At 43.7% G+C, this 26,861-nt stretch overlaps 1 protein-coding gene across 1 annotated transcript; it reads left to right on the top strand.

The window, feature by feature from the left end:
* The first annotated feature begins 225 nt into the window (after window positions 1-225).
* cfap52 (cilia and flagella associated protein 52) lies at window positions 226-26,554 on the top strand. The gene is made up of 14 exons (XM_041867353.2): window positions 226-392; window positions 3,404-3,603; window positions 3,811-3,947; window positions 4,219-4,347; window positions 4,514-4,613; window positions 5,083-5,199; window positions 5,305-5,405; window positions 6,198-6,368; window positions 6,731-6,879; window positions 7,594-7,739; window positions 8,015-8,166; window positions 8,878-8,980; window positions 25,707-25,818; window positions 26,150-26,554. Exons 5-14 carry the CDS (start codon window positions 4,521-4,523, stop codon window positions 26,329-26,331), a joined length of 1,326 nt encoding a protein of 441 aa, XP_041723287.2. The 5' UTR covers window positions 226-392; window positions 3,404-3,603; window positions 3,811-3,947; window positions 4,219-4,347; window positions 4,514-4,520; the 3' UTR covers window positions 26,332-26,554.
* Window positions 26,555-26,861: the final 307 nt, after the last annotated feature.

Below are 26,861 nucleotides of genomic sequence, written 5' to 3'. Positions count from 1 at the left end.
CTGCTACGTTAATTATCCTAACCTGCTACGTACGTTTTCTTAAACCTTCTATATTCAATTTTGACAAAAGCTGTAACCCTTCTAGACAAAACCGATCTCTATGGACCAATCACACTCCAAAAGTACACCCACATTTTTCCTCCGGCTGCATGAGGAAACTACTATGTCACCATAGAAACTGACCCAAACAAATTGTTAAGTTGCTAGGCAACGGTTGTTTGTCTGGATGGCAAATGAGAGAAAGATAGCTGAAGCTCGAGACGATTTTACAAGTTTGAAGACTTGGTGTAAACACCTTGAAAGTAAAAAAGAGGTGCAATTTTGTTGAATCATGGCTGGAGATGCACAAGAGATTCCACGGCTTGAGCTGGAGGCTGTAATTGGGTTCAATGGTAATGTAAAATATCCTCCCAGCCTATTTAGCTAGCTAGCTAGCTAACATATTCAGCTGAGCAAACCAAGTTATCTGGTAACAAGTAATACACACGTTAGCTAACGTTATTTGTTGCCCTGAGTGATATGGCTGTTGTCACTAGGATCAGGACATGCTATGGTAGCTACTACTGTTGCTTGTTGCTAGTGGGGTTTTCAGCTAGTTTGACATATTTTCAATGTGTCTAAAGATAACTAAATAATTTGTAATGTGCTGTTCAGTTCAGTATCCTTCAAAACTCTATCCATCATGGTTGTTTACCTTCATGAGTTTCTCCTGTGTCACACCCTGGCTCTGGGGACTCTATATGTTGAGCCAGGGTGTGTAAATTCTATGTGTTTATGTTCTGTGTGGGAGTTCTAGTTGTGGTATTTCTATGTTGGCCAGAGTGGCTCCCAATCAGAGGCAACGAGTGTCAGCTGTTGCTGGTTGTCTCTGATTGGGAGCCATATTTAAAAGTCTGTTTCCCTTAGTGTTTGTGGGATCTTGTTTCCGTTTGGTTTGTTTCTGTGTTAATCGTAGGACTGCACGTTTCGTTTATTGTTTTGTTGTTATATTATCACTTAAGATAATAAAGGTAAGTATGTTCGCAACCAACGCTGCGCATTGGTATACTCTCTACGACGATCGTGACAGAAGATCCCACCATACCAGGACCAAGCAGCGTGTCCAGGAGCAGGCAGCCTGGACGTGGGAGCAAATATTGGACGGGCAGGGGTCCTGGACCTGGGAGGAAATCCAGGCCGGGATGGATCGCCGTCCATGGAGTGAGACGGTAGAGGTGCGACGGAGAGAGGAGCAACGGCATCAACAGTGTCGTCGTCGGACGGACGAGAGGCAACCCCAAAAAATATTTAGGGGGGGGCACATGGCATGGACGACGGGGCTGCTGGAGGCATATAAGGGGCGAGTTCAGAAGGCCACCAGGTTACGGAAGCCATTGGTGAGAAGAGGGAAGGAAGATGTAGAGGCACGGCGAGAGGTACTGAGGTGTATTGCCAGTCCGGTCCGGCCCGTTCCTGATCCCCGTTTAAGGCCAGTGGTGTGTGTTCCCAGTACGGTCCGGCCTGTTCCTGTTCCTCGCACCAAGCCTACGGTGCGTGTCGCCAGCCCGGCCCGGCCTGTTCCTGCCCCTCGCACCAAGCCTACGGTGCGCGTCGCCAGCCCGGCCCGGCCTGTTCCTGTTCCCCGCACCAAGCCTACGGTGTGCGTCGCCAGCCCGGCCCGGCCTGTTCCTGCCCCTCGCACCAAGCCTACGGTGCGCGTCGCCAGCCCAGCCCGGCCTGTTCCTGCTCCCCGGACCAAGCCTACGGTGTGCGTCGCCAGCCCGGCCCGGCCTGTTCCTGCCCCTCGCACCAAGCCTACGGTGCGTGTCGCCAGCCCAGCCCGGCCTGTCCCTGCTCCCCGCACCAAGCCTACGGTGTGCGTCGCCAGCCCGGCCCGGCCCGGCCTGTTCCTGCCCCTCGCACCAAGCCTACGGTGCGCGTCGCCAGCCCGGCCTGTTCCTGCCCCTCGCACCAAGCCTACGGTGCGCGTCGCCAGCCCGGCCCGGCCTGTTCCTGCCCCTCGCACCAAGCCTACGGTGTGCGTCGCCAGCCCGGCCCGGCCTGTTCCTGCCCCTCGCACCAAGCCTACGGTGCGCGTCGCCAGCCCGGCCCGGCCTGTTCCTGCCACTCGCACCAAGCCTACGTTGCGTGTCGCCAGCCCGGCCCGTTCCTGCCACTCGCACCAAAGCTACGGTGCGCGTCGCCAGCCCGGCCCGGCCTGTTCCTGCCACTCGCACCAAAGCTACGGTGCGCGTCGCCAGCCCGGCCCGGCCTGTTCCTGCCACTCGCACCAAGCCAGGGGTGCGAGTCGTCAGCCCGGTCCAGCCCGTTCCTGCTCCACGCACCAAGTCAGGGGTGCGCATCGTCAGCCCGGTCCGGCCCGTTCCTGCTCCACGCACCAAGCCAGGGGTGCGCATCGTCAGCCCGGTCCGGCCCGTTCCTGCTCCACGCACCAAGCCAGGGGTGCGCATCGTCAGCCCGGTCCGGCCCGTTGCTGCTCCACGCACCAAGCCAGGGGTGCGCATCGTCAGCCCGGTCCGGCCCGTTCCTGCTCCACGCACCAAGCCAGGGGTGCGAATCGTAAGCCCGGTCCGGCCCGTTGCTACTCCATGCACCAAGCCAGGGGTGCGCATTGTCAGTCCGGTCCGGCCCGTTCCTGCTCCACGCACCAAGCCAGGGGTGTGCGTTGTCAGTCCGGCACAACCCGTGCCTGGGTCACCGGTGCCTGGTCAGGTACCGGTCAGCTGCTCCACACCGGAGCTGAAGCAATCCGCTCCTACGAGGTCCAGTCCAGCTCCAGCCAGCGGGGCCAGACCGGACCAGGGGCGCTACGGGGGGATTATTAGAGGGTGGTGGTCAAGCCCGGAGCCGGAACCGCCTCCGAGGAGGAATGCCCAACCAGCCCTCCCCTGGTTTGTTTATGTTCAGGCGCGGTCGCAGTCCGCGCCTTTGGGGGGGGTACTGTCACACCCTGGCTCTGGGGACTCTATATGTTGAGCCAGGGTGTGTAAATTCTATGTGTTTATGTTCTGTGTGGGAGTTCTAGTTGTGGTATTTCTATGTTGGCCAGAGTGGCTCCCAATCAGAGGCAACGAGTGTCAGCTGTTGCTGGTTGTCTCTGATTGGGAGCCATATTTAAACAGTCTGTTTCCCTTAGTGTTTGTGGGATCTTGTTTCCGTTTGGTTTGTTTCTGTGTTAACCGTAGGACTGCACGTTTCGTTTATTGTTTTGTTGTTATATTATCACTTAAGATAATAAAGTTAAGTATGTTCGCAACCAACGCTGCGCATTGGTCTACTCTCTACGACGATCGTGACATCCTGAATCCTTCAGACAACCAAGTTAGGTTAAATCATAATAATATCCTCATCTTTAGTTCTGGTTTAAAGCATGTCTTTACTTGCTTTTACTTTTTTTTGACAGGACATGTCTTTTCTGGCCTCAGAGTGCACCCAGACAGAGAACACTTCATCTATCCTCTTGGTTGCACTGTTATTTTGAAGAGCCTGAAAGACGGCAAACAGGAGTTCCTCCATGGACACACCAACAACGTCTCCTGTGTCACTGTGTCCAAAAGCGGACACTACATCGCTTCTGGACAGGTCACCTTCATGGGCTTCAAGGTAAACTATAAAGACAGTGAAACTTTCTCATAATAAGAGAGCAGTCATGTTTCACCTCTTGATATCAGAGAGAGAGGCAGACAGACAGACAGACAGACAGACAGACACAATTGGATGGAGGCAGGGAGGGAGAGGCTACAGATGAATGTTGAACATAGGAAACACATGAATGGCAGTAGTTTACAGAGTTAATCTATGTTGTTCCAGGCTGATCTGATCATCTGGGATTATGAGAAGAGAGCGATCCACGCCAGACTACAGCTCCACAAAGCGAAGGTGGAGGGACTTGCCTTCTCCCCCAATGACAAGTACCTTGTGTCCCTGGGTGGACAGGATGATGGAAGGTAAGAGGTAGCTTGATAAGGGGTGGCCAACCCTCCTCTTGCGGGGAGCTTCCCTCCCGCAGAATTTTGTTCCAGTCCTGCTATAACACACCTTATCCTACTAATCAGCCGGTCCTCAGACCTTTGATTAGATTATTAGATTGATTAGATCCAGCAGGCTTTGGATGATTGTGTGACTTTAAAAACTACTTTCGCATTGGAAGAATTTCAACAGTCATTTTGTAGGTTGTACTACAGAATGTCTGTAAATGTGAATGGTTTGTGTTTTCAGCATTGTGGTGTGGAACCTTGAGAGCAAATAAGCGATCTGTGGTAGCCCCGCCTCTGCCCACAGTGCGGGCCACTGCCTCACCATTGAGTACACCAACCACAGCGACAACATCTTCATCTCCGCTGGCAAGTGAGTGACTTGCAGAGACTCTGGGTTGCTGATAGAATAGAATATTACTTTGTCAATCAGAACTGATCTATATTGGACCTGAACATGACGCAGAATGATTAAATAAATACCGTTTATTATTAATACTTTCGAATTAACACACTTGTGATATGTTGTTTCCCTGAAGTGGCACGATGCGTGTTTGGGAGCTAGACCTTCCAAATAGGAAGATCCGGCCTACGGAATGCCAGACAGGACAGCTGAAGAGGATTGTCAAATGCATTGAGGTGAGCTAAACCATAGAAAGCAGACACAGCTCAAAGTAATAGTGGTACCGATTGAGTACCCACTGGGCACAGACGTCAATTCAACATAGATTCCTCGTTGCTTCAATGTCATTTCATTGAAATGACGTGGAAACAACATTGATTCAACCAGTGAGTAAATTTCACAATGGTGCCAAATGCCCCCCAAAATGATATTGTACATCCCATTCTTAACCACTCAAAGTACGTTTTGAGACAAAGCAAAGGTAGACTATTCATCAATACTTGTTATGGTTTATTAATGAGAAAATCTGTAAACACACAAGTTCAGGTTCCTGTTATTTAATTCAAATGTAAATTGTTGTCTGAGGTCAATTGATCTCTGAATTAAGATAAAGATAAAGTATTTCCCGGCATATCAAGCAGCCTCTCAAAGTAGTACAGGTAGAGACGTAAGACTTACTTCTAAGGTGGCCCCATTGCATCACAGATCCCAGACGACGACCATTTCTTTTACTGCGGAACCACCAGTGGTGACATCCTGAAGGTCAACCTGAAGACCCGCCTCCTCAACAGCTGTGGGCCACGAAAACAGAAATTCAGCAAGGTGGGTCATTTCAGTGTCCTGAGCGACTTCCACATGTTCGTATCTCTGAGATCCTCAACTGTAGTTGAGATTTGATACAGCTGTCCCTCTGTCTTTTTGGTGCAGGGTGTGAACACACTGAAGGTGCTGAATTCTGGGGACATCCTGGTGGGCTCTGGGGATGGCATGTTCACTTTGTGCTCGGGAGCTAACTTCAAAACCATCAAGTAAGTACTGCAGGTTGACATATGAGATAAGAACAACCACATCTGTCAACAATCATGTATTGGATGAGATCCCATTTGTCCACATACCAAGCCATCCAGAGGTGGGTTCGGTCCAGACCCATTAATGAATGCAACTTTGCATCCTCTGGGCTGGACACAATCTGTCAGTCAAAGTGCCCACCTTGCAATCTACTTGATTCCCAGTCATATGAAATCCATCGATTAGGGCCTAATGAATTTATTTCAATTAACTGATTTCCTTAAATGAACTGTAACACATTAAAATCTTTGAAATTGTTGCGTGTTCATTGTATATTAGACAAGCGAACAACATTCACAACTTTTTCATTGTCAATAAATCCATATTGCTCATATTCTTGATGGAGGTTGGCAAGCTCACTTGTTTGAGACCACAAAATTAACCACATTTGCTAAATAGTGCAGCTAATAGCTCTATAATGACAATACAACAAAAACATTCTGAGAATAAATTATAAAAACAATTATTTTCATTATAATTTATACACACTTTCTACCTTGTATTAGTAGTTTAAATTCAGACTCCCGTGACCCAAATTTGGGCCTCGATCCACCAGTTGAGAACCACTGGGTCTATATCATCTATCTAAAACTGTCATGTTGCATCCATAGCCTAATCTATACATTAGAGTTGTTACATTTCTTCAGCCCCTCAGCTTCATGGCAAACCAAGTGGTGGGGCTGAGATTTTATTTCATTTTTTATTACCTAGTGGGCCTTTTAATTCTGCCCTTCATCTTCTAACTCTGATAGGAAGGTTCAGTTGGAGGGGGGAGTGACGTCCATCGCTGTGAGAGGCGAGGGCCACCAGTTCTTTGCAGGGACGGAGGCGTCTCAGATCTACCGTTTTGGCTACACAGACTTCAAAGAGGAGCTGATCGCCACCAGTCACAACAGTGCCGTCAAAGACGTGGCCTTCCCTTTGTGAGTGATAAAGGCACAAATTTAGAGACAAGATTACATACTGTATGTGATTCACTTTTTTTCCCCACAATATTGTTTTATAGCACACATTCTATTTTCACTACTACCTGATTGCCTTATGTCACCTCAAATATATAGCTGTCTTTACCTATCTCCACCTCAAACAACATTGCTTTCGTCTACCTTCATGCTTTGCTGTCATTGCCCATTTACTCCCACTAGAGGGCGATATGACCATGTTTAAAGCATAAACATGTATTATAGCCTTTGGCTCTGGGACAAGGTAACTCCTGTTCCATAGACTAAAGTGCAGAATGACTGCCCACAAACGTATTCCAGTGATCTGTCTGTATCTCTCCCAGTGGTTCGTCTGAGCTATTTGCCACGTGTTCCCAGGATGACATCAGAGTGTGGCATGCCGAGACCTCCAAGGAGCTGCTGCGGATCTCCGTGCCCAACATGACCTGCAACGCCCTGGACTTCATGATCGACGGACACAGCATCATCAGCGGTAGGCAGGAACCAATAGTAGTTCTGTATGCCAATGGGGTCGTTAAAAAGATGAACACACACACAATTAAGTGCACACACACGCATACACACACTGGCGTATACACACACACATGCATACACAAACGCGTAGACACACACACACGCACTGTATATGTGGTCCATGCGGGAATCGAACCCACAACCCTGATGTGGCTAGCACTACACTAGGGAGGGATGGTACGTCATCAATGCAGCATATGGCATCGTCTTAAGTTAGAACGATGATGGACTAGCGTAAATTATTATGGAGCACAAATAATTACAGTATTTTCTATGAGAGAGTGTGAATGTGCCTGATATTCCTTCTCATTGTTGGAGCCTTGAATGTTGATAATGGTTTAGGGTTGATAGTCATGATAATAATAATAAATGATTTGATTATCTACTGTACATTTTTATTCCAGCCATTTACAGTTAAGACACACGTCCTATATAAGGAACTGAGCCCACAATCTTCACGGTAGCCTGGGTGCCAGTCTGTTTGGGCCATCATGCCACTCCTTGTCATGCCAAAGACTGCTGAATGGCCACAGTGTTTGGCATGATAGCACAAATAGATCTGGAACCAGGCTATCATCACAGCACATTATAGCACAATCTCAATATAGAAATACTTGTACGTGTATCGACTATTCCCATCTAATATAGTTTTCCTGTTCCAATTGTTTTCCAGCCTGGAACGATGGGAAGATCCGTGTGTTTGCCCCGGAGACTGGCAGAGCCATGCTGGTCATCCACAATGCCCACAGCATGGGCGTGACGGCCATCGCTGGCACCAGGGACTGCAAGAGGATCATTAGTGGAGGAGGAGAGGGACAGGTCAGATGAAAAGTCACCCTGGCATGGCACAGGACACCTTTTAGTCTATATTTAAAGAGAGAGCATAGATTAATAACCACCAGTATTAATTAACCACCATTTTAAAAAAGTGTTCTCACATGAATGTGACAGCACTTCCTTTTTCCCCCTTCCTCCTCACAAAAATACTCCTCAGAAATTATTACATTATTACATACATATTTGAAACAATGTTTTAGAGAGGTTCCTCAACAACATTGTATTGAGACCTAGTGTCCCTCTCTGGCCTGTTGCAGGTGCGTGTGTGGGAGATCCTGCAGGGCTGTCACCGGCTCATTGAGACCATGAAGGAGCACAAAGCCACCGTCACCAGCATCAAGATCAAGAGCAACGACAAGGAGTATGTCACCGCCAGCTCTGACGGGGCCTGCATCATCTGGGACTTGGTGTGAGTTCAAATGCACATTCTCATGTACACACACACACACGTTATCACGTTTCAGGAGAAGACCCAGATGCAGACAGTGTCAAAGTAACAAATGTTTATTACAAAAACAGGGGGCAGGCAAACGACAGGTCAAGGGCGGGCAGAGGTCAGTAATCCAGATCAGAGTCCAGAAAGTACAGAACAGCAGGCAGGCTCAGGGTCAGGGCAGGCAGAATGGTCAAAACCGGGAAAACAGGAACTTGAGAAAGACAGGGGCAAGGGGAAAACCACTGGTAGGCTTGACAAAACAAAACTAACTGTCAACAGCCAAACAGAGAACACAGGTATAAATACCCTGGGGATAATGGGGAAGATGGGTGACACCTGGAGGGGGGTGGAAGCAATCACAAAGACAGGTGAAGCAGATCAGGGTGTGACACATGTATGTACGCATGCTCAAATCCATGAACACACGTAGCACGCACAGACACACTTCTTTACCCCATGCCCTTAATCATTTATCCCTCACTGTCTGATTGCATTGGCTCCCCACTATGGGAGGCTTTCAACACACATGATTACTACCACTACCACAACCATTAATACCACTCCTCCATTCATGTGTTTCCTGTGTTCAACATTCATTTCAAGTCTCTTGCTCTCCTTCTCTCTCTATCTCTTTCTTTCTCTCTCTCCCTGGTCCCCTCCCTCCCTCTCGTCCTCCCGCTGCAGGCGTTTTGTGAGGAATCAGATGGTCCTGGCCAACACTCTGTTCAGAAGTGTCTGCTACCACCCTGAGGAGTACCAGATCATCACCAGTGGCACCGACAGAAAGGTTTGGAATTAGAAAGACTCAGGTCCCTCTTGGTGCCAAGACTCACTGGCACAGCACACTGTAGCTAGCTGATGATTTCTCTGTGCAGCGTATGGTTTCTAGTCACCAGTCATGGAAAGTGAGAGAAGGCTGTTGTCGTTAGCCATCATCTCATCTCCAGATGTTAGATGTTCGAGATGAGATCTATTAGAAAGACTAGTATTGATGTACTGTAGAAAGGCCATATCAAGCTTGTAACCATGCACACGTATCAGCTGTGTCATGGTTTGAAATGTTTCCCCACCTCTTTACCAGTCATAATAAGCCACTATATAAGGTTTACAGTGGGGGAAAAAAGTATTTAGTCAGCCACCAATTGTGCAAGTTCTCCCACTTAAAAAGATGAGAGAGGCCTGTAATTTTCATCATAGGTACACGTCAACTATGACAGACAAATTGAGAATAAAAAAATCCAGAAAATCACATTGTAGGATTTTTTATGAATTTATTTGCAAATTATGGTGGAAAATAAGTATTTGGTCACCTACAAACAAGCAAGATTTCTGGCTCTCACAGACCTGTAACTTCTTCTTTAAGAGGCTCCTCTGTCCTCCACTCATTACCTGTATTAATGGCACCTGTTTGAACTTGTTATCAGTATAAAAGACACCTGTCCACAACCTTAAACAGTCACACTCCAAACTCCACTATGGCCAAGACCAAAGAGCTGTCAAAGGACACCAGAAACAAAATTGTAGACCTGCACCAGGCTGGGAAGACTGAATCTGCAATAGGTAAGCAGCTTGGTTTGAAGAAATCAACTGTGGGAGCAATTATTAGGAAATGGAAGACATACAAGACCACTAATAATCTCCCTCGATCTGGGGCTCCACGCAAGATCTAACCCTGTGGGGTCAAAATGATCACAAGAACGGTGAGCAGAAATCCCAGAACCACACGGGGGGACATAGTGAATGACCTGTAGAGAGCTGGGACCAAAGTATCAAAGCCTACCATCAGTAACACACTACGCCGCCAGGGACTCAAATCCTGCAGTGCCAGACGTGTCCCCCTGCTTAAGCCAGTACATGTCCAGGCCCGTCTGAAGTTTGCTAGAGTGCATTTGGATGATCCAGAAGAGGATTGGGAGAATGTCATATGGTCAGATGAAACCAAAATAGAACTTTTTGGTAAAAACTCAACTCGTCGTGTTTGGAGGAGAAAGAATGCTGAGATGCATCCAAAGAACACCATACCTACTGTGAAGCATGGGGGTGGAAACATTATGCTTTGGGGCTGTTTTTCTGCAAAGGGACCAGGACGACTGATCCGTGTAAAGGAAAGAATGAATGGGGCCATGTATCGTGAGATTTTGAGTGAAAACCTCCTTCCATCAGCAAGGGCATTGAAGATGAAACGTGGCTGGGTCTTTCAGCATGACAATGATCCCAAACACACCGCCCGGGCAACGAAGGAGTGGCTTCGTAAGAAGCATTTCAAGGTCCTGGAGTGGCCTAGCCAGTCTCCAGATCTCAACCCCATAGAAAATCTTTGGAGGGAGTTGAAAGTCCGTGTTGCCCAGCGACAGCCCCAAAACATCACTGCTCTACAGGAGATCTGCATGGAGGAATGGGCCAAAATACCAGCAACAGTGTGTGAAAACCTTGTGAAGACTTACAGAAAACGTTTGACCTGTGTCATTGCCAACAAAGGGTATATAACAGAGTATTGAGAAACTTTTGAAATACTTATTTTCCACCATAATTTGCAAATAAATTCATTAAAAATCCTACAATGTGATTTTCTGGAGAAAAAAAATCTCATTTTGTCTGTCATAGTTGACGTGTACCTATGATGAAAATTATAGGCCTCTCTCATCTTTTTAAGTAGGAGAACTTGCACAATTGGTGGCTGACTAAATAATTTTTTCCCCCACTGTACGTAACACCTCTTTACGCCTTGATTACCTATAATAAAAACTGAGTTACATAAACTGGGAGCCGAGGTTCACAATAGCCCCTCTTCAATATGCGCCTTAATATCCACTCATCACAAGCTCTACAGACTAATAAGGCCCATATTGTTGTCTCAACACCACACTGTGAGGTGAGGACAAACTGTACTGATTAGCTAGCACTGTGAATGTGCTGAGACAGAAAATGAGAGAGGAAAAAGAGAGTACTCTGGCTTTCGCGTCTTCCTGCGGATGCGATGCCCGCCTATGCCATCCAAGTGCCCGTGTGCCAGATCCACCATCTGCTCGCCCCAGGACACAGGCGCTCTGTCTGGAGTGAGTGAGTGAGAGAGAGAGAGAGAGATTGGATGAAGCAGCTCCTTGGCTCAGAGTTCAGTCAGTGGTAGAGGGTCTTTGGGGACAGTCTGTCGGATGGACGGAGACAACAGAACAGACTACTGCTGGTGGTGGTTCTGTTGTGGGGTCAGCCAGAAGCCTCTTGTGATGATGACCCAGCACTCCTGTGTGTTGGTTCCAGTTTTGGCTAATTGTGATGTAGGGCCATCAGGATCTTGGGATTGATCCTGTGTTATTTATTATTAGCTATTGTGGCATGTCAATTATCAGAGGCATGGTATATAGGCTTCTGCGGTGGCCTTCCTATTGTCCAGCACTAATAGGACAATAAAGACGTTCTGAAGTGTTCCGTTTAAAAGAGAGAGGGCTCTTGAACGTCCTATAACTTCTTTGTTTGACTAATGTCCTTGAGGTGTTCAATTAAAAGAGGGGAATTATATTTTGTTGGCGAGAGGTACTGTATGTAAGCGGATTAGCATGGTCAAATACATGGCTGAGCGTAGCATTGGGATAAATGGAAGCCCACACAGTAGCTAAGAAGGCTTTAATGGTGTACAGCCCTTCATAAGTGGGTTACTGTCCTCAATGATGTATTGCCTCAACATATAGGTGGAATTACACAACACGCTACACACAATAGAGTGAAAATGTAGCCTAATCTTGGCACAGCATACATTCATGTTTTCAACATACTGGTATTGAAATTACACAACACATACCATAAGATTACACAAAAGACTGGACATTTAATCTCGATTTGGCACAGTGGTGTAGCTTTCAATGCATTGTAATGGTTGTGTAGCTTTCAATGCATTGCAATTGTTGTAGGACCACTGTATATTCCCTATGAAAGACCTATAGCTGAAGCTATACATGCTAGGCAATTAGCCTAGTATTTAAAGTTCCAATGCAGCCGTTTTGATCTCAATATCAAATCATTTCTGGGTAACAACAAGTACCTTACTGTCAATGTTTTAAATTTAAATGGTCAAAAATAAACAAAAATAGCTTCTTCTTTTTTTTTTTTTTTTTTTAGGGGGATGGATCAGCTTAATATTGCAGATAGATTGTATCTTCTATCAATGTAATTGTCTGCATCACTTCCAATCCCCCATGTTTTTTTTATTTTTTATTTTTTATATTCCCCTTTATTACTTTTCAACCCCACCATCCTTTCCCTACTTGGAGTAAATTAGTGAACAACAACGCCCAGGCCTCTACTTCCGGTCTATACTTACTATCTACACCTTATGGACAGAGTTAATTTTACAATAATTCTATATCTATATATATATATATATATATATATATATATATATATATATTATTTATTTTTTTGCTCCTGAACTTCTTCTACTCTCAACCTCTCCGATCATTTTCATGATGTCCATCCGGTTTGCTTCTAAATGCCATATCTTTCTAACTGTGCTCTTTCCCAAAAGCTCCCAACATACAACCTATATACTTATTATGGACACAGTATGCTTACATTATTAGCTATCTTTGTTATTATTTGTTGTTATTTGTTATTAGTCCCATCCTTCAACTCTATTCAATACCTCCCATCTATCTCTTAACACCATCCATATAGGATTTCTATTTGCCATATATATTTCAACCGTACTGTGATGTTTTACAAAAGTTCTGAACCTTTCTATTCTCATTGCTTCTACAGATTGTGAATTAAAAATAAACATTTTTGCTAAAAGTATTATTATATTATTGATTGATTGACTATGACTTTTCAGATCACCCAGTAATGCTATCTGCAAGGTTAGTTCCAGGTAAATATTGCAATCCTTTAGCCATTCCTGGACCTGTGTCCAAAAACAAGCTACAAATGGACAGAACCAAAACAAATGATCTAATGATTCTATCTCTTCACAGCAAAATCTGCAGAGCTGGGAAGATTGTATCCCCCATATAAATAACATTCTATTGGTAGCAAGAATTTTATATAATAATTTAAATTGAAAGATTCTAATTTTTGAATCCGGTGTCGTTTTGCGTGTCAGTTCATAAACACTATGCCATGGGATCGGTACGTCAAAGATCTCTTCCCAACTATTTTGCAATCTATATGGGACGGCTGTCAATCCTTTGGTCCTTAAGTGAAACTGATATACTTTTTTATTTATCACAGTTTTCCTTAACCAATTATGTTCTTTAATGCAAGGCCGACAGACAAGTTCCTTACTTTCTCCCCCCTTCAACTTTCCTCTTCCACTTTTGCGGTAAGGCTGCAATTATTTGGTTGTAATTCTGGGTAGAGCAGACATTTCCATATGTTTTTGTTAGCTGCATGTGCGACATAACTCCACCAGTCCTACCGATGATATCATTTACGAAGATTATACCTTTTTTAAACATTCTGTCAAAAAATAAAGGTTTTTTGTCAATTAGTATATTTGAATTTAACCACAATATTTGTTGCATTATTTGTTCTGTCGTTTCTGGAGGATTAAATTGAAATTGCAACCAACTTTCTATGGCTTGTTTTAGAAATAGTGACATTTGGGAGATTATTTCCTTTTCAAATAACTGAAAGTGAGAGGTTGTAATCTGAATAAAGGGAAAAAGGCCTTTCTTGAACAGTGGGTGAGACAATCTTACTAATTTGCTTGAGAACCAGTTCGGATTTAAGTATAACTTTTGGATGACTGAAGATTTTAGTGATAGGTCTAATGCTTTAATATTTAATAATTTCTGTCCTCCGAATTCATATTCATTATATAAATATGCTCTTTTAATTTTGTCTGGCTTGCCGTTCCAAATAAAATTGAATATTTTTTTCTCATATAATTTAAAAAACTGTTTGCTAGGCGTAGGCAAGACCATAAGCAAATAGGTAAACTGGGATAATACTAAAGAGTTAATCAGGGTGATTTTTCCACAAATTGACAGGTATTTTCCTTTCCATGGTAGTAAGATCTTATCTATTTTTGCTAACTTTCTATTAAAATTTATTGAAGTGAGATCATTTATTTCCTTTGGGATATGTATTCCAGTATATCTACATCACCATCAGACCATATTATTGGTAAACTACATGGTAATGTAAAAATTGTATTTTTTAGTGATCCAATACGTAATATAGTACATTTGTCATAATTTGGTTTTAATCCAGAGAGGTTAGAAAATGTATCTAGATCCTCTATGAGGCTGTGGAGGGATTCTAGTTGTGGATCTAAAAGAAAACATGAATCATCTGCGTACAATGACACCTTTGTTTTTAAGCCCTGTATTTCTAATCCTCTGATATTATTATTGGATCTGATTTTAATAGCTAACATCTCGATGGCCACAATAAATAGATATGCCGATAGTGGACAACCTTGTTTCACTCCTCTTGACAGTTTAAAACTTTCTGAGAAATAGCCATTATTTACTATTTTACACCTAGGGTTACTATACATGATTTTGACCCATTTTATAAGAGATTCTCCAAAATTGAAATGCTCCAGGCATTTATATATAAATTCCAGTCGAACTTTATCAAATGCCTTTTCGAAGTCTGCTATGAATAGCAGGCCTGGTTTCCCATATTTTTCATAGTGTTCTATTGTTTCCAATACTTGCCTTATATTATCTCCAATGTATCTTCCATGTAAAAAACCTGTCTGATTTAGAATGAATAATATCCGACAATACCTTTTTAATTCTATGCGCTATACGTTTTGCTAGGATTTTTGCATCACAACACTGAAGTGTAAGTGGCCTCCAATTTTGTAAATGGACTGGATCTTTATATTTTCCACTTGTATCCTGTTTCAGTAATAATGAGATCAGACCTTCTTCTTGAGTGTCAGATAATCTACCATTTACATAGGAGTGGTTAAAACATGCTAATAACGGTCCTCTTAGTATATCAAAAAGGTTTGGTATACCTCGATTGGTATGCCATCCAACCCTGGAGTTTTCCCGGACTTAAAGTCTTTAATTGCATCCAGAAGTTCCTCCTCTGTAATTTCACCTTCACATGAGTCTTTCTGTGTGGCTGTTAATTTGACATTATCAATAGAAAAAAAATCTCTACAATTAGCTTCAGTTAGAGGAGATGGAGGCGACTGAAAAGAAAACATATGCTTAAAATACTTTGTTTCTTCCTTCAAAATATCATTAGGTGAATTATGGGTGACTCCGTCAATTGTAACCAGTTTCATTAAGTTCTTTTTGGTAGCATTCCTATGTTGAAGATTAAAAAAGAATTTTGTGCATTTTTCCCCATATTCCATCCAGTTTGCTTTATTTTTATAATATATTACACTTGATCTTTCTTGAATAAGTTTTTCCATTTCTTTTTGTTTTTCCTCTAATTTATTCTGAGCCTCTATGTTACAGTTTTTATTGCCATCTATCTGTTCTGTTAGACTTTCTATTTCCTTTCTTAGTATAAACTCTTTTGACCTAAATTGCTTTTGTTTTCGAGATGAGTACTGAATTGCATGGCCTCTAAAGGCACATTTAAAGGTGTCCCATACAATAAGGGGATTCGCTGTACCTATGTTATGTTGGAAAAAGTCAGTTATAAATTCCTTTGTTCTAATTATAAATAAATTATCATCTAATAGGCTTTGATTAAATTTCCAATATCCTCGCCCACGTGGAAATTCAGTCAGAGTAATGTATATGCCTATTATATGATGGTCCGACCGCATTCTGTCCCCTATCAACACTTTTTTTTTACTTTTGGTGCCAACGAGAATGAGATAAGAAAGAAGTCAAGACGACTAGCTTGATTCAGTCTCCGCCATGTATATCTCACTAGATCAGCATATTTAAGCCTCCATATATCTACTAGTTCTAATGTATCCATGACATTCACAATTTCCTTAAGAGCATGTGGGTGATTGTTTGTGGTGTGATTTCCTTTTCGGTCCATTGAGCTATTTAAAACAGTATTATAATCCCCCCACCATAATAATATTGTCTTGAGTTGCTTGCAGGCTTGATAATTTATTATATAAATTGTCAAAGAATTGTGGATCATCATTATTTGGTCCGTAAAGGTTAATGAGCCATATCTGTTTATGGTCCAATACCATATTTAAAATAATCCATCTACCTTGCGTATCTATTTGGACAATTTGCACATTCGGATCGAAATTACTATTAATTAATATCATCACCCCTTTTGAATTTCTTTGCCCATGGGAGAAGTATATTTCCCCCCCCCATTCTTTTTTCCACGCTACTTCATCTCGAATTGTTGAATGAGTTTCCTGTATACAATAGATATTATATTCCTTCTCTTTGAGCCATGTAAATATTGTTTTCTTCTTAGCAAAGAGCAATTTCTGAAGCAAGAATTTTGCTAGGACTGTCTGGGAGTAGTCTGAGTGAGTGGCCTAATTGGACGAGTCTAATGGGAGGGATATGTAACCTGAAAACTAGCTGTTATTTGCAGAGAGGTTTGAACAGGCAGAAATTTCAGGCGATCTTTTCAAACAGCTCTGACACTAAAAGGGCATTATTATAATTTTCACAATTTCACAGTATTATTCCAACCTCATAGTGTGGAAATATATATAAAACACAGGAAAATCATGTTTTCATCATTTCAGCAAGTCATGACACCCACCATCTCAGATTGTTCTGAAATTGTTTCTGTAGTTCGAAACAGGTAAGATGAGCATTCCAGAAACATTATCTTGCTGAAATAAAATGTTATATCTGAGAAATTAAGCTAATTGATTGCACCCAAATTGGCCATTTTAATTGATAGGATTCAGATAATATTCAATAAATATCGTACCCAACATCCGATTTGGACCAAACCTCTTCTTACTAGCGTAGAACCCTGTATTATCGGCATATTCAACAGTGTTTAAAAAAATATTACCTTCAACAGTGCTATCTTGTGATCAAGCCATCAATGTTATGTGATTATTGGTATCGTAAAAATGTTAGCGATTAGCAAGTTTGACATTTCAGTGGAAATACTATTATCAGCTTTTTGATAAGCGGTTTAGCAAAACAATACGTCCCGTATTATCGGCATACGGCCCCCAGTTATTGGCCACCTTACTATTTTGTTAAATTACAAGATATATCAGTTTAATTTTGTTCAAAAAAGAGACACCACCCACGTACCCGAAGTGTTTACTAGATAGTTGACTAGTTGGCTAGCCTTCCGGTAAAAAATAATGACTTGCCTGTCAACTTTTCATTGCGTAGCCCAGTGCGCCCTCCTGTGGACTCTTAAAAAATGGTTCTTCACCAACATATTCAGTGTTGTAACCAAATAATGTCTCATCATTTGTTTTACAGATTAATCTTATGTTTTGAGAAAGTAGATAACAGTTGAATACTAAAATATGAGTATTAATAATTTACATCAAATAAAACTTTAATTTCAGTTATGTGCATTGACATAAACAATGAAAACACTGTTGGAGTTTGTGTTGCAGAGGTGCACTTGGAAAGTAAAGGAACAAATACACAAGATGGGTTCAATAAATATATATACAGGTAAAAGTCAGTAAATTAGAATATTTTGAAAAACTTGATTTATTTCAGTAATTGCATTCAAAAGGTGTAACTTGTACATTATATTTATTCATTGCACACAGACTGATGCATTCAAATGTTTATTTCATTTAATTTTGATGATTTGAAGTGGCAACAAATGAAAATCCAAAATTCCGTGTGTCACAAAATTAGAATATTACTTAAGGCTAATACAAAAAAGGGATTTTTTAGAAATGTTGGCCAACTGAAAAGTATGAAAATGAAAAATATGAGCATGTACAATACTCAATACTTGGTTGGAGCTCCTTTTGCCTCAATTACTGCATTAATGCGGCGTGGCATGGAGTCGATGAGTTTCTGGCACTGCTCAGGTGTTATGAGAGCCCAGGTTGCTCTGATAGTGGCCTTCAACTCTTCTGCGTTGTTGGGTCTGGCATTCTGCATCTTCCTTTTCACAATACCCCACAGATTTTCTATGGGGCTAAGGTCAGGGAGTTGGCTGGCCAATTTAGAACAGAAATACCATGGTCCGTAAACCAGGCACGGGTAGATTTTGCGCTGTGTGCAGGCGCCAAGTCCTGTTGGAACCTGAAATCTCCATCTCCATAGAGCAGGTCAGCAGCAGGAAGCATGAAGTGCTCTAAAACTTGCTGGTAGACGGCTGCGTTGACCCTGGATCTCAGGAAACAGAGTGGACCGACACCAGCAGATGACATGGCACCCCAAACCATCACTGATGGTGGAAACTTTACACTAGACTTCCAGGCAACGTGGATCCTGTGCCTCTCCTGTCTTCCTCCAGACTCTGGGACCTCGATTTCCAAAGGAAATGCAAAATTTGCTTTCGTCAGAAAACATGACTTTAGACCACTCAGCAGCAGTCCAGCTCTTTTTTTCCTTAGCCCAGGTGAGACGCTTTTCGCGCTGTTTCTTGGTCAACAGTGGCTTGACACGAGGTATGCGGCAGTTGAAACCCATGTCTTTCAAGCGTCTCTTGGTGGTGGATCTTGAAGCCCTGACTCCAGCAGCTGTCCACTCCTTGTGAATCTCCCCCACATTTTTGAATGGGTTTTTTTCACAATCTTGACTAGGGCGCGGTGATCCCTATCGCTTGTACACTTTTTCTGACCACAGTTTTTCCTTCCCTTTGCCTCTCTATTAATGTGTTTGGACACAGAGCTCTGAGAACAGCCAGCCTCTTCTGCAATAACCTTTTGTGTCTTTCCCTCCTTGTGCAATGTGTCGATGGTCGCCTTTTGGACAGCTGTCAAATCTGAAGTCTTCCCCCATGTTTGTGTAGGCTTCAGAACTGGACTGAGAGACCATTTAAAGCCCTTTGCAGGTGTTTTGAGTTAATCAGCTGATTAGTTTGTGGCACCAGGTGTCTTCAAAATGTAACCCTTACACAATATTCTAATTTTGTGACACACGGAATTTTGGATTTTCATTTGTTGCCACTTCAAATCATCAAAATTAAATGAAATAAACATTTGAATGCATCAGTCTGTGTGCAATGAATAAATATAATGTACAAGTTACACCTTTTGAATGCAATTACTGAAATAAATCAAGTTTTTCAAAATATTCTAATTTACTGACTTTTACCTGTATATTATATTTTAGACTTTTTTTTTTTTGTACAAATAAATAATTTCATATGAACACAAACAAAACAAACAATTAAATCTCGACCTCCATCCCTATATTGTCACAAAAATCACAATAAAAATCCAGCTCCACCGCTACCTCTGGATCCCACTGCAGACATCTGCAGTGGAACCAGTGCTGGCAGAAGTCACAGCACACCCATGGCACCTCGGATCTACACTCCTGAGAGGAGCTTGCAGGCGGATCATGCTCCCCTCAGGTGGTGTCTTCTTTTATAAAAAATTAAATAATAATAAAAATTGATTAATATGGTTTTGCAAAATGTAGAAGTTCTTCAACAACAATAGTAACTGATACAACTGAGAGAGGGAGAGAAAAACAGATGATGAAGTACCTGAGAGTGGTGTCATGGGTGGCGTGACAGATGTGACCGGTGGAGCTTTTCTCTTCCTTTTCTGTGCTGCAGTTTGAGAAAAAGTATTGTTAGACAGAGCATGTTTCATGAAAACCCTTTTCAACCTTTTTACATCAATACCTCTGCAGGGGTTTTGGAGGACGTGGAGATGACTTGAGGGCTGGTGCTATGTACTGTAGATATGTAAAGAGAGATTTTTTTTTATATTGCTGTTTTATAAAATAGATAAGTCATTTTTTTGTAATTTAACATGTGTTTACCTGTGGAGGTGGCGGTATTCAGATTGCAGGGGGCAGGGACACCAGACGAGGCTGCTATGGTGGTGTGACCAGGGGAGACGGAGGAGGCAGTTGGTCCAGAGGAGGCCGTGTTGGTGGTGACAGACTGGGGGTGGTGTGGTGGTGGTGGACAAAACCGCCGACGATGGCTTGGAGGAGCTGGTGTTTGTAATGGTGGGGTTGAGGGGCCGACGATGGTGTGGCCGGGAGAGTAGGCACGTGGCCTTCTTCTGCAGCTGGGGACTCCGGCGGCTCCTACAGGTGTTGCACACTGGGAGGCACTGGTATTGGTGATGCAGCTGTCAGGAGTGGTTCCAGCAGGTGGTCCAGCAGAGGCGATGGCGTCAATGGTCTCATCCATGGCAGACCTCTCCTGTGCCCTCCGTGTTCTGAGGGCTGCCCAACGCTCTTTCTCCACTGCCTCGGCCCTCTCCTTCTCACCCCTCTCCTGCCACTGGCGCGTGTATTCCTCCCCGGTGAGGCATGTGGCGACCACAGGGAGTCTTCTTTATCGGTCCAGCCGATACTTCAGGATAGTAAGGATGTGCCCCAGGTCCTTCGCTATCAGCCCCCCTCTATTAGGGCTCTTCTAGGGCTGGGACAGGAACAGGGGCTGGGACTGGAGCAGGTGCAGGGGCTGAGGGTCCTCCTGTGGTCACTGGGGAGGAGGTGCTGATGGACGGCACAGTGCTGCTGGTTCCAGGAGAGGCGGTGGTGGGACCCGGTAGGGACCGAGACGGCATTATACGGGACCCTTCAATGACTGAGGCCACACTTCTTAAACCCTTCCACCACATAGCGCATGTCCTTGCATCGCTGGTACTGTGGTCCTCTGTAGCTCAATTGGTAAAGCATGGCGCTTGTAAAGCCAGGGTAGTGGGTTCGATCCTCGGGACCACCCATACGTAAAAATGTATGCACACATGACTGTAAGTCGCTTTGGATAAAAGCGTCTGCTAAATGGCATATTATATATTCTATTATGGTATGGGTAGCGGAATACTCTGGCAAATTCTGATTTGTTTACCATGTAGGAGTGGTCAAAATGGCTAAGGTCTCCAGCTACCTTGGAGAACTCAGCCTTTAAAGGGCCAAAGTATGCCACGTCCAGCGGCTGCAGAACATTGGTGCAGTGTGGTGAAAGCCAAAGAAGTATAACCCCTTCCCTTAGTGCCGCCGCGAGCACCTCTGGGTCCATGTGGCTCTTGTGCCCATCAAAGAGGAGAAGGAGAGGGCGCTCTTTCACTGCATGCTTAATGAACTGAAACCACTTCCTGAACAGGTCCCCGTCAATGTAGCCACTGTTTGACCGTCCATACAAGGCTTGGTGGGGGCCTCCCAGTGTGTAGTGGCCACCGGGGAAACACTTGGGGTAGATGATAATCGGGGGGACGTCCTCCCCAGCTGCGTTGAAGCAGGCCAGCACTGTGATGTGCTCCTTGGTCCCCGGAGCCTGCTGGTACACATGTTTTGCGCCCGGGGAGCCAGCACTTTGCGCCTGCTCTGGTCGCTACGAAACCCAGACTATCGCAGTTATAGATTTGTCTGGGTTTCTCCCTCAACCCACTCTCCTCCAAGTGCTTCTCATAAGAATTGAAGAAGGTGTCCATCGTCGGACGTGTGGCACACTCAGCTCTCCCCCTGTCCAGGGTGTCCGGCCTCCTCATGCTCAGGTTCTTGTGCCTCCTCCTGAACATTTCCCACCACCTCTTCCCCAGTGGTGGGATTGTTTCCCCTGGGTGCCGAAACCTACAATAGAATAGAATATATAATTGTCCATCCAGGATGAAAAATGTTTGTTTTGGCATCACCATACACATACACATTTACATCACACACATTGAGAACAGTCAGTCCACCAATCTACATACATAAATACATAGAACACCAAATACCTGCGTATTTTGTCGACGTATTTCATCAGCCTCTGTCTGGTGAAGGGGAACCCATGGCTGGCACAGTAGATACAGTACTGCACCAGATAATTTTCATCCTCTGGTGCAAGCAATGTGGGTGGTCCACTGCGACAACCATGGGTCACCCGGCCGCTCAGCCTGTCCGCCAGGGTCTGCCGAGGTACACCATGCACCTTGGTAGATAAGAAAAGAAAACTGTTACTAGCAGATAAAATTCACATACACATGGTAATCTCCTAAAAACAAAAGATGCCTAACCTTGGCAGCCTGGCGGATAGCAATCCCTGCCCCGCAGTCCTCCATGGCATGGAACATGTCCACCTCACTCCACTGTTTCCTCTTGACTTTCTCCATGCTGTGGTGTTAATACATGTAGCTAAATAACTTGGCATACTATACACATTTTAGAAAGATACAGGGAGGGAAAAAAGTATTTGATCCCCTGCTGATTTTGTACGTTTTCCCACTGACAAAGAAATGATCAGTCTATTTTAATGAGGGAAATAAGTATTTGACCCCCTCTCAATCAGAAAGATTTCTGGCTCCCAGGTGTCTTTTATACAGGTAACGAGATGAGATTAGGAGCACACTCTTAAAGGGAGTGCTCCTAATCTCAGTTTGGTACCTGTATAAAAGACACCTGTCCACAGAAGCAATCAATCAATCAGATTCCAAACTCTCCACCATAGCCAAGACCAAAGAGCTCTCCAAGGATGTCAGGGACACGATTGTAGACCTACACAAGGCTGGAGTGGGCTACAAGACCATCGACAAGCAGCTTGGTGAGAAGGTGACAACAGTTGGTGTGATTATTCGCAAATGGCAGAAACACAAAAGAACTGTCAATCTCCCTTGGCCTGGGGCTTCATGCAAGATCTCACCTCGTGGAGTTGCAATGATCATGAGAACGGTGAGGAATCAGCCCAGAACTACACGGGAGGATCTTGTCAATGATCTCAAGGCAGCTGGGACCATAGTCACCAAGAAAACAATGGGTAACACACTACGCCGTGAAGGACTGAAATCCTGCAGCGCCCGCAAGGTCCCCCTGCTCAAGAAAGCACATATACAGGCCCGTCTGAAGTTTGCCAATGAATATCGGAATGATTCAGAGTAGAACTGGGTGAAAGTGCTGTGGTCAGATGAGACCAAAATCGAGCTCTTTGGCATCAACTCAACTCGCCGTGTTTGGAGGAGGAGGAATGCTGCCTATGACCCCAAGAACACCATCCCCACCGTCAAACATGGAGGTGGAAACATTATGCTCTGGGGGTGTTTTTCTGCTAAGGGGACAGGACAACTTCACCGCATCAAAGGGACGATGGACGGGGCCATGTACCATCAAATCTTGGGTGAGAACCTCCTTCCCTCAGCCAGGGCATTGAAAATGGGTCGTGGATGGGTATTCCAGCATGACAATGACCCAAAACACACGGCCAAGGCAACAAAGGAGTGGCTCAAGAAGAAGCACATTAAGGTCCTGGAGTGGCCTAGCCAGTCTCCAGACCTTAATCCCATAGAAAATCTGTGGAGGGAGCTGCAGGTTCGAGTTGCCAAACGTCAGCCTCGAAGCCTTAATGACTTGGAGAGATCTGCAAAGAGGAGTGGGACAAAATCCCTCCTGAGATGTGTGTGAACCTGGTGGCCAACTACAAGAAACGTCTGACCTCGGTGATTGCCAACAAGGGTTTTGCCACCAAGTACTATGTCATGTTTTGCAGAGGGGTCAAATACTTATTTCCCTCATTAAAATGCAAATCAATTTATAACATTTTTGACATGCGTTTTCCTGGATTTTGTTGTTGTTATTCTATCTCTCACTGTTCAAATAAACCTACAATTAAAATTATAGACTGATCATGTCTTTGTCAGTGGGAAAACGTACAAAATCAGCAGGGGATCAAATACTTTTTTCCCTCACTGTAGGGGGTGTCCGATGTTGGGGGAAAATGAGCTAATGAGAAAGATGAGCTGTCCCAAAAAATTGTCACAGTATAAGGGAGGGAACACAGATGGGTGATGGCAACTCGGCCACTCTCACACAGGCGCTGGTCTCTAATAAGCCCTCCAAGACACCAGGAGAGGGGAGAGAGGTCGTGACTAGAGAATCGAACTGGATTTGAACCCATTCCCTATATGACATGACACAAACTATACTGGAGAGGGGGAGTGTTGTGTCTGCTACTGGGCTAACTCTCCTCCCTCTCACCTTTTGGCTGTGTCATATCTCATCTCATATGATAGCAAGCGATTTGATTTAAGATTCAAATCATGTAAGCTAGTTGCTGCTAGTATTGAGGGGTTTTTCTTTCATTATGCTGACCAAAAATGTTATTTCATAAAGTGAATGAATGCACGCAAAGAACTTTGGATTTTTCCATTTAATTTAAATCATATTGAAAAAATAATGTAGGCCTAAATGATGGTTGTTGGTCATTATGTTGACCATATGTTTTCACAATGATGCATGCAAAGAACCTTGAGCCTTTCCATTTTAATTTAATCATATTGAAGAAGAACAGTCCTGACTGTTGTGTATTTCTCAATAATGTCTAACAAATGTGTTTTCCAGTCAGTAAGCCTTTCCATTGAATTTGAATTATATTGAGGTACATTATCCCACTGAAATGTGGCTCTTGTGCTGGCTCTTTGCTTTGAGCACTGTTTTTCATTCTTAATACTATAAATACATTGTTTTTTTTGCCATTTGTTTCTCTTCAATCCCATTATTACAAACTGTATTTGATGTTTTTGTGAGATTACATTTCCTCAGTCCCATAATGCATTATGTTTGTGGTCTTGCTAAGAGATGAAATCCAGTCCGAGAAGCTATTCTCATAAATGCTATTCTGAGCTCTCTCCCATGTAACATTACTTGTTTCATTGCATACAACTGGAGGTTTTTTCTGATAGGCCTACACCTTTCTGATGAATCCTCTGAACTGGTTTATTCAGATATACTAGTTGAAATGTATTCATTTGAGACCTTTTCTCACTTCTGTGATTGTGTTGGTTATTGTAATATTCACTCTATAGCCTAAACATTGACTCGTTGATGATTAGATTTTCTGTTAATAAGGCCCATTGTGCGTACAAAGAAATCATGAATTTCCAGGTACAATCAGTTTGGCCAGTTCCAATACTTAAAATCACAAATGGTTCAGTTATATGGTGCCAGTCAGTCAAACTGCCAGTTTCCTCCTCCTTGATGCCTGAAGAAGCACTCACATGCTGCATTTTAATGATGAAATTCCATCTGTCCTCTCATATGCGTCAGTTAGTTTGTAATTGTAATTAGCTTTGTCATAAAAATAACAAGAAAGGACCTCGCTTCTGTGTGTGGGGAGATTGTGGCGTTACTGTGCGGCTATAAATAAACTTCAAAAACAATTGTCTTTGACCGCTGCAAACCCTCGGGACGATTAACTCTAATTTAGAGTCACAAACATGTTGTTTTAACTGTGGCGGGCGCACGAAAACTTGATAGACTCTCACCGGCTCCATTTACATATAGTGGAATAATGAAGATAGATAATTCAGTGAGGCGGAATTACTATACTATGAACGAACAGAAGACATACAAGGCGTGGCATTCATACTTACTATTAAACTATGATACATGGTCATTTTAATAATTTATTGTAATATAACATAGAATATGTCATAAACTAATCTGACTTATAAGTCTTACATATACAAGCTCTCTCATTCATATTCCATATACCTGAATGGTCTTCTTCATTTCCAGATTGGTTACTGGGAGGTGTATGACGGCTCAGCCATCAGAGAACTGGAGGGCTCCCTGTCAGGAGCCATCAATGGCATGGACATCTCACAGGACGGACAGCACTTTGTCACTGGTACAGTATGCTTTACATTGGTTTTGTTAGTTGAGTTGAAGAGGTAGAGCATGAGTTGATTTGTGATCTTGCCAACTGTTTGGCGTGACATTGACATAGGAGTTGGCACAGCTCAAACAGATCTAGGACTAGGCTACTGTTGACTACCATCAATCAACAACAGCACATGGTCTGTCCATTAAATATCTCTGTATTGACTCTCAATAGTTTGGGACTGTCATGAAGAGCACTTGGTTGAATGTGAGTTCATCCAGCATGCGGTTGGACCAATGTTTGTGGGCTTTGCCGTAGAAATAAACAAAGTACATGTGTCTCTGCTGGCCCACTTCAGGTGGAGACGAGAAGCTGGTGAAGGTGTGGGACTACTCGGAGGGCGAGGTGACCCACGTGGGCGTCGGCCACAGCGGCAGCATCACCAGCGTCAAGATCTCTTCCAACAACAGGAGCATGGTGAGCACCAGTGTCGACGGGGCCGTGCTCCGGTGGAGGTACCCCCACCCCTCCTCCCCCTAGAGCGCCTCCCGGATGCCAGGAGAACAGAGGGTCAAAACCCATGACCCTATGACCTTTGACCCACACACCCTACAAACGTTTAACTTTTGACCTTGACCGCCCAGTCCCAATGCACACCTGTCCTCACACCAAACAACTCCGAAGAACTCATGAACACTGCCAGTAGTGCTATCATAGAGCAAATGTTTAATTCATTCATGAAAATAAATGGATATAATTTTGATTGTGCGATATTGACTGAAATATGTATTACTAGCTACATTTTGCTTGTTGAAGGTAATTGCATAGTTATAGTGTGGTATTCGCCATACTCTAACAATATACTGTATCAACAAACTTCGTAGACACACGTTCTAATATGCATGGAATTAACCTAACAAATTGACTTAGGGACTCTTAACCTCATCAATGCAAAGCTGGATATTGTAATCACAGAACATTATAAAAGATCCTCATCTGCTCGTCATAGCCTTGAATAGCATCCTCTTTGATCTTCTATGGGGAGAACAGCAGTGATTGTGCCCTTCCCT

Source organism: Coregonus clupeaformis, chromosome 29 (assembly GCF_020615455.1).
Source record: "Coregonus clupeaformis isolate EN_2021a chromosome 29, ASM2061545v1, whole genome shotgun sequence".
Classification (NCBI taxonomy): Eukaryota; Metazoa; Chordata; class Actinopteri; order Salmoniformes; family Salmonidae; genus Coregonus; species Coregonus clupeaformis.
The sequence above is the reverse complement of the archived record's forward strand: the minus strand, read 5'-3'. Positions and strand labels throughout refer to the sequence as shown.